The 13823-nt window shown below is 39.6% G+C and overlaps 1 protein-coding gene across 2 annotated transcripts in view; it reads right to left on the reverse strand.

Annotated features, from left to right (window-relative positions):
- Window positions 1-13823, reverse strand: part of GRID2 (glutamate ionotropic receptor delta type subunit 2) — a 1035124-nt gene that overhangs the window by 226570 nt on the left and 794731 nt on the right. For both annotated transcript variants that reach the window (XM_065405037.1, XM_065405036.1), the window contains one exon: window positions 4359-4460. In XM_065405037.1, the coding sequence (XP_065261109.1) occupies window positions 4359-4460 (102 nt within the window). The remainder of the gene's footprint in view (window positions 1-4358; window positions 4461-13823) is intronic.

Below are 13823 nucleotides of genomic sequence, written 5' to 3' on the forward strand. Positions count from 1 at the left end.
ATCTTAGAATCACATCTCGTGTCTAAGCTCCTGAAAGACAGCAAACTGTCCTATTGTCTGCTTGTCTTGCAGAATGTTCTTTTCATTCTTCTTAGTATAGAATCCCTGACAAGGATTCTCTGCCTCCCTGGGACAACTGGAGATCTCTTCGTGGGCATACTTGTTTTGTTTATAGCTTGGGCTGAGCAGCGACCCACAGGTGTGTTCTGCACACCTTTCCATTCCTTTCAACCAGCTGGATCTTCAGAGATTCCTTCCATAGTTCCCACACTGAGGACCTGGTAATGACTGGAAACCTCTAGCTGTGTGAGAAGCTCCTAGCTCCAGGTTTTCTTCTCTTTGGTAGTCACAGTATGCCCATTCCTTATCTGCTTCTGGCTGTGTAGATCATCATCTCATCCTTTTGCCTCTGGTGGTTATCAACTGCCAAGCCTCCTCTCTCATTTCCTCTCTCTATCTGTTTCCTTGGTGGCCAGTTCATTTCTTTCTTTGAACCTGAGGTAGTGAGGTTTCCAAAATCTGCTCATCCAAGAACTCCTTAGATTCTCCACAGTATCTACTCCACTCCAACAACCCTTTTTTACAGCATAGTCACAACTTGTACTTCATACTCAGGAAGTCCCTTTCTCTGGCTTCAGTCAGGAAACAGAACATGGCACATCTGTTGCAGGTCACAACCACTGTTCCATCACTAGATCGTGGTATCGTGCATTGTACTGTTCGTAGAAAGCTAGCCTCTGACATTCCTCCTCTAAACCCCCTCCAAAACTTTCATTTGCCACTACTGTGAGATGTGGAATCACTGAAACCAAAGTTTAAAAGGAAAAACAACACTCCAGAGGGATTTAAGGCAACTCATTGACTTCAGTAGGACTACCCAAGTACTTAAACTTAAGAATGTGTTTTAGTTCTTTGCTGGATCAGGACCAAGATGCTCAGAACCTGGCAGGCCTGACTGCTAAGATCATTAGCCACTGACAACTTAAATAAGTTCCACACCACTATTTATAACCTTTGCTGCTTGAAACACCCCTGAGAGGAGTGAGAGAGAGAGCGCGAGCAAAAGAGTTTCCTCCTTTTAGATGAAGTGCGCGGGTGAAAACCTGCCCTTAGTGAAGTCAAATAGCTCAACTCTCAGAGTACGCCTACATTGCAATAAAATACCTGTGGCTGGCCTGTGTCAGCTGACTCAGACTCGCAGGGCTTGGACTACAGGGTTATAAAATTGCAGTGTAGCTGTTCGGACTCAGGCTGGAGCCTGGGCTCTGTGACCCTCTCCCCTTGTGGGGTCCCAGAGCCCAGGCTCCAGCCTGAGCCTAAATGCCTACACTGCAATTTATAGCCCTGCAGTTCGAGTCCCGCAGCTGACCTGGGCAAATGCAAGTGTTTTATTGCATTGTAGACATGTCCTCACTGACTTCAACAGCACCAGGACTTCACTCCAGGTGACAAATACAAAATTATACTTCTGCCCCAGAAAGACAATATCATAGCAAAAAGAGAGACTTTTATAGATTATCAAGACTTTGTTCTGCTTAAGAGCTCTTCATAGACAGCAGACACAATATTTTGCCAATAACTGTGACTTACCATGCTTGCTCTATTTCTGGCACCTCGCACTTGTTCTTACAAACCCCAGAATATTATACCAACACACCCCTTCCTTCCCATAAAAGCTAACATTTTTGTATCATTGTTATTAGTCACACCCAATAAATGATGTAAACCAAAGATATTAACTGAGCTGAACCATGCTAAAATTAATAACAAGCAACAGCCGTGCCTGTAAACTAGAGCAATATACATATGTGTGTGTGTGTGTGTGTGTGTGTGTGTGAGAGAGAGAGAGAGAGAGAGAGAGAGAATATGACAGATGAATTTTAATTCCCAGACACAATCAAGGCCAGATCCTGTGAAACTTTGCTTGCTCAAGCATATCCACTGGCACACAAAAGTAAAACTTTGCAGGACCAGGCCCTAAATTTATAATGTCATCAATACAATTGGCAGCAACAACAGTAATTAGTCTAGCACTAAGTTAGAGGAGGTAAGAGACGATGATAGAATACTAGCACAATTGCCATTACTGTATTTTCCATCTCTTCTGCCCTCCTTCAGTTTTCCATTTTGTTGCCTGATTGATTTTTTATCTTTTCTTTTCTACACCAAACTTTTGTATGTGAGCAGGAAATAATTATATAAGAATGCCCTTTCCACCTCTTATGAATTCTAGAATTCAAGCAAAAATGGACCCATCAGCATAACTCATGTTTATCATCCAAACAGATGAAATATTTAATTTATTTCAATCAGAGTTGCAGATTCCTACCACCTCTGAAAATGAAGCCCTTATTTAGGTGCCCAACTTTAGGCACCCAACTTAGAAAATATGTGCTTTGGTGTATAAAATATAGTGAGCCTTAGATGGTACTCTGGGTCACAGACAGCTTTGCAAGACTCGAACCATCAGACTGCACTGACCAACCATGCAAAGCCTTACTAAGTGCTTAAAAGACAGAGGAAAGTCTTACTGTATAAAGGCAATGGGGATCATTTGTGTCTTCCTCATCCACTGCCTCTAGTTCATAGTCTTCATATAGAGAGAGACTCAGTTAACAAAATGAGGGACTAATCAATTTGCATGATGGCACAATTTAAATACTACCAAGTTGCAGTTGTGTTTGGAAACACATTGCTTTAAAAATAACACAAACACAAAATAGAAATTGCCCCCTGGATGCAAATATCAGCCAACGGTCTTTGTTTGTGTGGGGACTGTGGAGACGGAACTAAATCTTCCATGTGATGTGTTGCTGAACTTTAAATATCCTTCTTTTTTGGCTTATACAAAACTATCAGTGTGAGTAATTACTCTTTTTTTCCACACTAGTGTCTAAGTTGCTAAATGTTCATAATATAATTGTTTGACAGAAGAATGCTCCCTGGCAAGCTAACTAAAATGATAACTAGGGATGAAAAAAAGACAAGATACTCATTTGAATTTCTTTTGATAGAGAATGTTCGCTGAACATTTCTGTTGCAAGAAAATTATGTTGAATCAATTTAAGTTTATACCAAGCAAAGTACAAAGGCCATCCATTGCTGTTGTGATACTACTTTGAGGAATATCCAATTAGCATCAAAGTATAAAACACATAAATACTGCTTTGTCTTTTTATATCTATTCATTCTATTTTTTTTTTAAACCATGGTCGGATATATGAGTCTCTTAAACAAAACAGAAAATAGTAAAAGCACACGGGACTACCATATTTATAGTATCTTCTAAAGGCTAGATTTTAACTAGCCATGGGATAAAACCCCAAAAAGCAAAATTTGTGTTTTAATTGTACCCCTAACTCCCTGATATCACCCTCTAGCTTAGCCCAGCTGAATTTTTTTCTGTACAAGGCAACATCTACAAGGGAAATAACAGAAACCCACCCCTGTATCTTTATTTATAAATAAGTGTCCAAATCCTCACTCATGACCAAGAAGTGGGTACAACTAGGAGGAGGTAGTGACTACAAAGGTGGCTTAAAATAACCTTTGTACTTGCCCTGAATCTTGACTGAGTCTTTGTTGGGCCAGTCCCAGCTTTGAATGGCCACACTAGGTTGAAACATCTCAGGCAGAGAACACTGCTCACACCCCCTTTTCCCAGGTCAACTCCTCTACTCAAGTGGCCAGGAGGGTGTGGGGTACAGAAGCCTCTATGCGGGTTCTGTGCCACCAAATTGTCTCCCTATTTGGGTATGACCCTTCCTTGGCCAGCTTCAGGCCCTTCCTTTGATCCAGCAGCCTGACATGCAGTGGCCACAGCACAGGGGAGAATTTGGCCCAGGGAGCCCTGAGAGGAAGGTTATTTCACTGAATTAACATAGTTCACCCTAAGCCAATCTTTAATATTTTTCTGAGTGCAGTAATTTGTGTCAAACTGCACTCAGTTTGGCACAGTAATTGGAAGGCAGCTATATCTTATGCATCATTTGGAGTTTTAGCTAGGAAACCTTAGCTGGCAGGCAAGATTGTGTTGCTCTTTTGAGTTAACACAGGTTGATTGTATAACCTACTGTGTGTATGTGCCTATGGAAGAAACAGTATTTAATGTCTTTAATTCCAACTTTCAAATGAACTTTATTGGTAAAATAATTATTTTGTGGAAAATTCCCATTGATCCAGTATTGACAAGGAGAAACTCAATTCTGTGACAGTTGACTATGTTTCAGTTTCTTTTTAAACTTTGTAATTTATTTTCAAAATCCTTTTTAGTCACCCTTAGTCAATAACCTATTAGTGGAAAGCAAAAAGGAGAAAAGTAGCATTCCTCTAAATGGAAAACACTCAGAATCTCTTACCAGCACAGTCACCACACGCAGAACCACCCCACGCATGTTATTCTCCAGTTTTCTGTCTGTTAGTGACCCATTCAGACCAGTGAGAGGATTCCAGCAGCCAAGCTGAAAAATAAAATATAATTTGTCACCTCATTGTCCATAACATTTTGTCAGTCATTCCTGTTATGGAGCTTTAAATGGGAGCAACAGAAAACCTTCCAGAAAAAAAGGGATGGAAAGTCAAAAGGGGGTTTGCCCAGAGATTCATTTTTAAAATGCAAATTAGGAATATCAGTTTCTGCTTTTAAATACCATGTGCAGTGTATGACATCATCCAGGGCAGTGGAGGATATTCATTGCTTTAGGCCTTGTCTACACCCAGCCGCTAGTTCGGCGGCTGGGAATCGAAGTTCCGGGTTCGATTTATCGCGTCTGGTCTGGACGCGATAAATCGATCCCGGAAGCGCTCGCCGTCGACTGCGGTACTCCAGCTCGGCGAGAGGAGTACCGCGGAGTCGACGGGGAGCCTGCCTGCCGCGTGTGGACCGCGTCTGAACCGCGGTAAGTTCGAACTAAGGTATGTCGACTTCAGCTACGTTATTCACGTAGCTGAAGTTGCGTACCTTAGTTCGAAGTTGGGGGTTAGTGTAGACCAGGCCTTATAAGGGTGAGGACTTCTGAATTAACGAGGAACATTTAAAATGCAAGATGACTATAACAATACCTACACCTCACTTCCAGTGATACACTAATTGGGAAAATAGTAGCCAACATAATTCCAGCATGTCATTTGCTCCAGCACATGTTTTCTAGTGGAACTTTGAGAAAAAGAGTTACATTAGCTTTAATTAAACCGCATATTGTTCATTGATAAAGAAACGGTTACCATATTTAACTAAGCTAAAAGTCTCATTTAAAGGTGATTGAGGGAAAGATCATATGACGGGAAAACTATAGTGTCCATGGAGGATCTGTAATAGATGATGCAGAAAAAGAAAGAATATTTGTTTACTTTGTATAAATAATTAAATATTCATTAGATATTAATGCCCTTCTCCTTGGGATTTCCACTGGCTAGCTTAAGCTTCTGACAATCCCTTTCTTAGGTGCCTAACTCTTTCCATACAATGCATGGGGAGCCAGGGTGTCTAACTTGGGGCTGTGAATTCCACTGTGCAAGAGGGTGCATAGGAGTTAGGTATTGCAACACATAATTCCCCTTTGTAGCTCTACCCCTAAATCAATATCTTTAAGATTTATGTTGTTCCATACCCTCCTGGACTGAGAACATGCTTGGCATTGGCCCATTTCTGCTCCCACTGAAGTCAACAGGAGATTTATCATTGACTTCAAAGGGAGCAGAGTTAGAGCAATGCTGAGCAATCTGTGTTGATGTGCCCTTACGATTACATTGCAGTATGTTTGTTTACAGTCTCCCAACACCATTACCTTTCTGGTAAGCTTCACCAAGCAATCTGATTCAGTTGAAAATTATATTTGTTAAACCACATTACTAGCCACAGCACAATGAAGGGTTTTAATTCAAAATATTTACCTAGATGTATACATTTTGTCATAAGATGAATCATTACCAACTTACAGTGTTAATACAACCCATCGTTCGATAAAGCCTGCATATTCTATACTAAAATATTTTAGAAAATGGTGCCAATTGCTAGGTTCAGCTGTAAAAACACATTAAATTCATTCAGTGATATGTCATTCTTAGTTATATAAAGAAATTAATTAGAACTTAGAGCCAATTAGCATATCCAAATGTGCTGAAAGTCTAATTACCATAGATATTGTACTCTTGCCAAATATAAAACCCTATGAAGTTTGAGAAGAGCCTTTGTTCCCTTTTGAGGTCAGCTGAAGTCCGTTTTTAATTATGTTCATTAACGTGTACATTTTGTATATAATTAACTTTACAGCTCAATCCTTTCTAGCATTTTTTTAAAACAATACCGCTATGAACTAAGCAACGGAAGTTTATCAGGAATCTCTTTTTCCTGTTTAAAAGGTACATTTTGTTTTCAATTATGTTTATTTAATTTTCAATTCAATTATTCCTTTTATGCAGTATAGTCATGTCCAAGACGTATGAACAGACCCTTGCCAAACTAAACTTGATGTTAATTTCAGGGATGGCATTGCTGAAATTAGGTGAAAATCAATCAACTTTTTATTGATGAATATTTGAATGTTTTTTTGTAGCAGGAGTGACCATATCTATAGCTGAAACAGAAAGGTACATTACCAAACTCTGAGCATCCTGCATATATTTTCCTTCAGTTATGCCACTGGCCACACCAGTTTCAAAAAACATTTATTGTGTCCTCACCTGCTTTTCTTAAATACTACTCTTTCCTTGTTATACAGTTAAAATGACAGCATAAGTCAACATTTATTAAGCAATACAGCAATTTTATGTTAATTCTGGGTTGATCTGTATAGCAACAGCAGATGTCAATATATGGTTGATGGGAAATGTTGACTAAACACAGTATTCATCTTTGGCATCTCCAGATGGATTCTGTGATTTGAAGTGCTTCGCACCTTAGATGTTGTTTCTTTCATTTATTTTCTTGACAAGTGTCATTCTGGTACACATTTGGAGATAGAATGATGAAAGTCTTAAACTTGTCAGTGTTTCACTTCATTTAAGATGTCTTTTTGATCATGAGCCTGGTAGCTCAGTTCCTCTTGCTGTTGTTACTTCTGCTATGTTAATATTTTTTTTATTTCACTGTCAGTGTTGATCACTTCTCTTTCTCTCATGGGCCATTTCTACATCTTCAAGAATTCTGGCCTCTTTGGGTTGCCAGTTGTGGAAGGTCTGTGATTATCAATCTTCTTAGATTAGTTAAAATGTATAGTTTTGCAATTTCAGGACACTGACTGATAAGAAACTTGGAACACAATTAAATGTGCAACACATTCACTATAGAATCTCATGTTCTGCCTGCTCATCTTCTCTGCCACCTCCATGGCCATATATAGAACACAAATATTTCTTATGACAACAGTGAATTCTAATGGATAGGCTTAGGGAGACTAATAATCTTTTGGCACAGAGCATCAACTCAAGTCTACTGATATAAACCCGTTTTGTGACCACATTGTGTGATCATCATAAATAAAAATAACCCAATAATAGTAATGCATTATTTTAATGTAGTGCATGGCATCCTAACAGATCCTCAAGTGCTCTACAAACTTAGAGAGATATAAAAATACCTACAAATCACTTAATCCACCACTGCAGCCACCCTCTGAGGTTAAATATGGCATGCACATCAACACTACACAGTACTTTAGGGTGGGACACAATTAATAGAAGCTGCAGGAGGAATTTGAGACAAATGTCATTACCACATCCACACCTAGAATTTGGTCAAGACACCATGATTAACGTGCCTCCTCTAACACAAAGTTCCTTGGGATCTTCAAAGCACAAAAGTGGTCACGTTTTTATAAGCCATCCAAAAGTCAGCATTGCTAGCATCATTCTCAGGAACTGGTTTCATAATAATTCAGAAAAAAGTCACTTATTGAATAATCAGCATGACTTTCTTCAGCACCACGGTGTTTCCCTTTCAAGTTTCTGCCTGGCTGCAGATAGTTAGTTTGTGAGGTCTTATGAGATCATAACCTAGGGCGGTTATAAATGCTGTCTTAAAACTAGATAGATACTTCCTGCTTTCACTCCAAACTCAAAAGAGTGGAAGAGCAGAAGCCTTCAGTTACACAGGAATAAAACTTTAAACTCTCCCTAGCTGAAACGTGTGTGGCAAAGACATGAAATTGGGTACACAACAACAACAAAAAATAATGGAGGAAAAAGCATGAAATGATGTGGGGGCTTATTTCTTTAACATCTATAAAGTTTGCTCTGACTTCAGTCTGAGCAATATACTGGCATAAAAAGGAACATCAATCTAATTTTGTGTGGAAGGGAGGTTCTTAGCCCTTATGGGTGAGGAAGAGTGTCCCATGCGGGTGCAGAGATTCAATTAAAGGGTAACCCTAGTTCAGGTCTGTGAATCTGGCCCCAAGCAATGAAGAAAAATGGCTGTAGTGGCTCAGCCATATTTGCAGCAAATAAATTGATTGGGTAGTAAAGTGAGAGCCTTAATCTTCCAGAGCTTGATTAAAGAAACAAGTGGATTCATAATGATTTCATATTAATATTGTATAGTGGCAGTTATAAATTTTTTCCTAAAATTATGTTAAATATTTAATTTTTTCCTTCACTGGAGCTTAGACAATAGTCAGCTAGTAATGGTGATATTAAAATCTCATAGAACATATTGTGTTCAACACACTGTTTAATACACTTATATACAGTATAGCAGTTCTTGCATCTCTTACACGCTATATCGGGAAGGCTATAGAGTTCTGTACACGCATTTCTTTTTTTTTTTTTTTTTTACAGTTGTTTTATTAATTTAATTTGCCTTTAGGCTAAAAGGCACATCTTGCACCCTTGAGCTTTGCAGTGCTACTTTCAAGAAATTTTAGAAGTTAAAAAAGAGAGCGCAAATACTCAAACCTAGTTTTGTTTCTAATAGTTTCTGTGGATTATAATAGTCTAATCTTTAGTATTGTATCTTGGAGCCAAGTACAAATTGTCTAAATAAGAGTTTCTTTCTTTAAAGCCATAACACATGCCTTTGGGACTTCGGTACGCTGGGGGCTGCAGTCACCTATGTCCCTAAAATGGTCTGAAAAATAATGATTGGAGCAAAAAGGCTGAAGAGCAAGCTGTGGCTGGCTGGGTCGGCAGCTATAAGAAAGGCCCTCTACCAGGCTAACAAAGGAAACATACATTTAAAAAAAAATCATGCCGCCTCCTGTGTCTGTGCGTTATATATAAGGTGGCATATGGCATCCAAGTATACAGAGTAAAGGAGCAAGAAGTGGTGAGAAGATGACGTATGAGTGAGTGTCTCAGAAGATGAGTGATAGCTGACAACTCTGGTTTTAGTGTTTACAAGATTTCACTACATGTTGGTTCAGAGGGTTCATGCTATCACATGTTCAACAGACCATGGAGCAAAAAAAAATCTTGTCCAAAAATTTTAATAACTTTTTGTGTGTGTGCACACAAACACTGCCTTTAAGAGTAACACTTATTCTGTAACTGTAAGAAGATTAATGAATACCACATTCATTGAAAATAAGCTCATTGATGTTTGCATATTTTATAGGATCTTAATAGTACCAAATAAATTCAGGTTTGTATAAAATTTAAATACAGTCACTTTTGATTCTTAATTGCAAATGCTTGGCTCCAATCTCATTAAAACTTATAAAAGCTTAAAAAGGCATCTGTCAGCCTAAATCATTTAAGTTCTAAAGAACTTTAGGGTTTGTAATTGAACTTTTCCCCTTTCAAGCTGTGCCACATTGCATCTTTATGAAATCAAAGAGGAAAAGTGCTCAGACAAAGATACTATATTCAACTCATATTAGATCACAAGTTATAGGATATTTGTATCATAGTAAAACCTTTGATCAAATCTGATCAATGGCAAACAATGAGAAGTACCATTTTTCAGTGAGTTCTGTGCGCTCCCTCTCTGCAGGACACAATGAAATGTGCAATGTACCCTTCAGTTTATCAATTCCCTCATAGTAGAACGTTCTTCAACAGTCTCTCTGCTCACCACTCTACCTAATAAGGTGCATTTGGCGTATTTGAGCTTTCAGAAAGGGCTTGATCAAGTGGAACAGCATCATGAAATATTTTCTCTATTGGAGGGCTCAAAAATCTAGGGACACAACTTAAAAAAAATAAGGATGTTAATAGTAAAGAGCAAATGCAGGAAGCACTATTTCATTCAAAGAGCAATAAGCATATGAACAGGTTTCCAAGGAAAGTCATCCAAGCAAACTGTATGAGTAAGACTAAGACCATGTTTACACTACCACATATGTTGGCAAAACTTATGTTGCTCAGGCTGTGAAAAAACACCCCCCTGAGCAACATACATTTTGCTGGTATAAGGAGTAGTATGCACAGCACTATGTCAGCGGGAGTCCCACCAAGATAGCTACTGCCGCTCCTTGGGGGTGGTTTAATTATGTCGATGGGAGAGCTCTCTCCCATCAGCATAGAGCAGCTACACGAGAGATCTTACGGCGGCGCACCTGCATTGGTACAACTGTGCTGCTGTAAGAGCTCTAGTGTAGACATAGCCTAAGCAGCAGTTTGGCACTATTCTACAGACAGAAATGGTTGAGGAATACTGCTGCAAAGCTGGGAGCCTGGACCTTTATTTTCTCAGGTAGAAAACATAGTACACAGGCAACAAATGTGAAACTCCAATGTTCTTGAAAGGAGAACAGATTTTAAATGAGAGTAATGTATCAGTTAATCCTGAACAAAGACAGACACATAACACAGGGAGCACAGAGTAATTCAGTCCTGCGTTACACAGAGCACGGGTGTACTGCCATGAAATTGCTCCTTCCTAACAGCACATGTACAGCCAAAGTGAGTGTGTGGAGCAGCGCACTTTATTTGCAGGCTGAGGAGTGCAGTTATGTCTGTGTCTCCTCAGACATACCCACTGACCGCTCCCCATCCCTTTCTTTATTCATCAGAGAGAGGGAATGATTAAATGTGACCAAATGCATCCCTGTGTTCAAATCTTACACAATAATCTTTGTACAAAAATATGCCTTGTGAGGTATCATTTGAAAACTAATAACTCACTGGTCAATATCATCATTATATAATGTTGCTACACACATTTTATGTAAAGTTACGAATATATGCTGAAATCATGACTGAAGTGTGTTGACTAGACTAGTCAGGGGAGTGGGTAAACCTATTTCAAAGACAATGGACAAACTGATGCTTCGAGCCAGGTGTCATCAAAATTGATGGGAAATTAAACATCAAGTGGCCATTTTTTGGCAAGGAAGAGGGGCTGGAACTAACAGATCTGCATCTTCACAAACAACAGCATAGAAGCTCTTTCACCATCAGACTCTCTGTTTTCAGCCCCTCAGTTAGAACAAATGTCATGTAAAGGTATCCTGCAGGATAATGCATTTCAAATGGTGACTAAACTATAAAAGTGAGGGGCACAACACCCCAATTTATCTCTCTCCTTTTCCATCTCTCTCCTTATCCATCTCTCTCCTTTTCACCTAAGAAAACAAATGAAACAACCTTTGGACTTTGAGAGCAGATCCTGATCTGAAATTTGAGCAGACCTGCTGCTGGGAGCCTGTGGTAAGAATTGTATTGTGAACCAAGTCTGGTTTGTTAAGTTTTAGCACTGGGAAGCATTTTATCTTTATTTCTCTTGTAACCATTTCTGACTTTAATGCCCTATGCTTGTACTCACTTACAACCTCTCTCTTTATAGTTAAATAAGCATGTTTTATTCTTTAATCAAAACTAATTCAGTGGTGCGAATTATGTGGTTAACTCCATTTGGGGAAACAAATTGTTGTATATTGAACCCTTAAAAGGTCAATGGACCTAATATATCTGGACTGTCCAGGAGAGAGCTGGACAGTGTAGAACTGGGAGTGTGTTGGGGTAACCGTGCAAATGGTAACCAAGGCTGCCGGAAGCCAGAGTGTGGCTGGTGTTTGGTGACAGGCTGCTAGGGTCAGAGTTGCTTGCCCAAGGCTATGGCTATACACACACACTAACAGTGTGTGACCTGCATGCTGGCAGGCTGTTTGTGAGTGAGCCAGGTGGGAGTTATAGCAACAAAGCATTGCGAGGCACCTCAGGTTGCAGGGCAAGGGTGACACAGTTCCTCACTGATGTAGATTGCATCCCAGAATGTCACACTAAGCTAGGGGCAACAGGCTTACTATCAGTGCAGACGCTACAACTTATTTGCAGCTATATCACTGGATTGCACAACTTTGTACTCCTTGTTATTCAGCATGAAAGACTTGCAGGCTCATTCTGAATGAACTGTACAGAGAATGAAAATGTTTTAACTAGCTTGAGCCATTCCCTATCGATTATGCATGCCCTGCATGGTTCCCATTCTTTGGGACTAAGATGTCACTGCATCCAAACAACAACCCCAATGGAAAAACAGGCATGTTTATTTTTGTTATTTGAGAACCAACAGTTCACGTGAAATACATGACATGTATTGTGAGTGTGTATAAGAACAGAGATCTCCATGACAACGGGAAACCGACAGAGTCATCATCCTAATATTGTTCTCAAACTCTGTGCCACACAAAAGATAACATGATAATACGTCCAGCAGCAGTACCAGATGATAAACCACTTTCTGCTGGTTGGCCATAATCCCAAAACACAGAAATGGGAAAAGTAGAGATTGAAACAATCTTTGCTTACACATAGATCAATACCCTGTTCCTAAAACTCAGGATTTATTCTCAGTGTTGTCAGAAAGAAAGAAGTTTACTAAGCTGGATCTGACACATGATGCTGGCTAGTAAATCAAAGCAGCTATTTGTCACCAATAGGTTAGAAAATATTATCCTGTTATAACCAAATACAATAGGGTGCCACCAATTTTTCAGTTCATTATGGACCAGATAATGCAAGTAATACATTGGATCATATATTTTCTGTGGATTGGAAGTAAAGAAAATATTTCCCCCCAAGATACTGCAACTTACTTAGGAGATAGTATTGATGATGAAGCAATTATCCAGTAAAAGAAAAACATGAAGCAATAGAGGTAGTAACAGTATGAAGGAATGAGTTGGATATTTCTCCAAGATCTGTGCACAGAGAGCAACCTCTGCTAATGGATCTCTTCTCTCCCATGCATGAGGGGGCTGAGGGGATAGCCTCATTCTCCTCTTCTTGATGTTGCGAAAGTCCCCATGTGCTCTGTTTGAGGTCCTGTATCTATCACTGGTCACAGCTTCTGAAGGGAATAATTGCAGCTACCCAAACCCAGACAGACTTGTTGGGAGTAAGCATGGTTGATCCACAGTGTGCTGTAGCTCAGGACCACCAGGGAGGTACAGGCATGAGGCCTCATATGTGAGGGGGTTGCACTCAGAAAAGCCAGAGGAGGGGTCAGAGGTGCTGTTAGCCTTGAATCATGACAGCAGCATGGAAAGAAGACAGCATGACTGTCATATCTCATGGTGAATCAAAGATATTCTTTCAAGGTTGCACAGGGAAGTACAGGTAGCTGTAGAATTCAATATATGAATGGTCTTTCCTGGATGTGTTATTTAGGTTGACTCAGGATGTAGCTAAAGAAATCCTCACGTTATTTCATTTAGCAGTAAGCATTATTACTCAATTGCACAGATAAGGGGAAAACAAACAAACAAACAAACAAACTAGAGCTAAAGCATCTTGCCCAAGCTGACAAAGTGTGACAGATGGGATCAGAACTCAGTAGTTCAACGATCCCACTTCACTTACGAACCGAGATGACTGGAGAAAGTTGTTACATCTTTTGGAGCTACTACATTCTAGCTCCCAGTGTTCCAGAAGCAACTACAAAT

Source organism: Emys orbicularis, chromosome 5 (genome assembly GCF_028017835.1).
Source record: "Emys orbicularis isolate rEmyOrb1 chromosome 5, rEmyOrb1.hap1, whole genome shotgun sequence".
Classification (NCBI taxonomy): Eukaryota; Metazoa; Chordata; order Testudines; family Emydidae; genus Emys; species Emys orbicularis.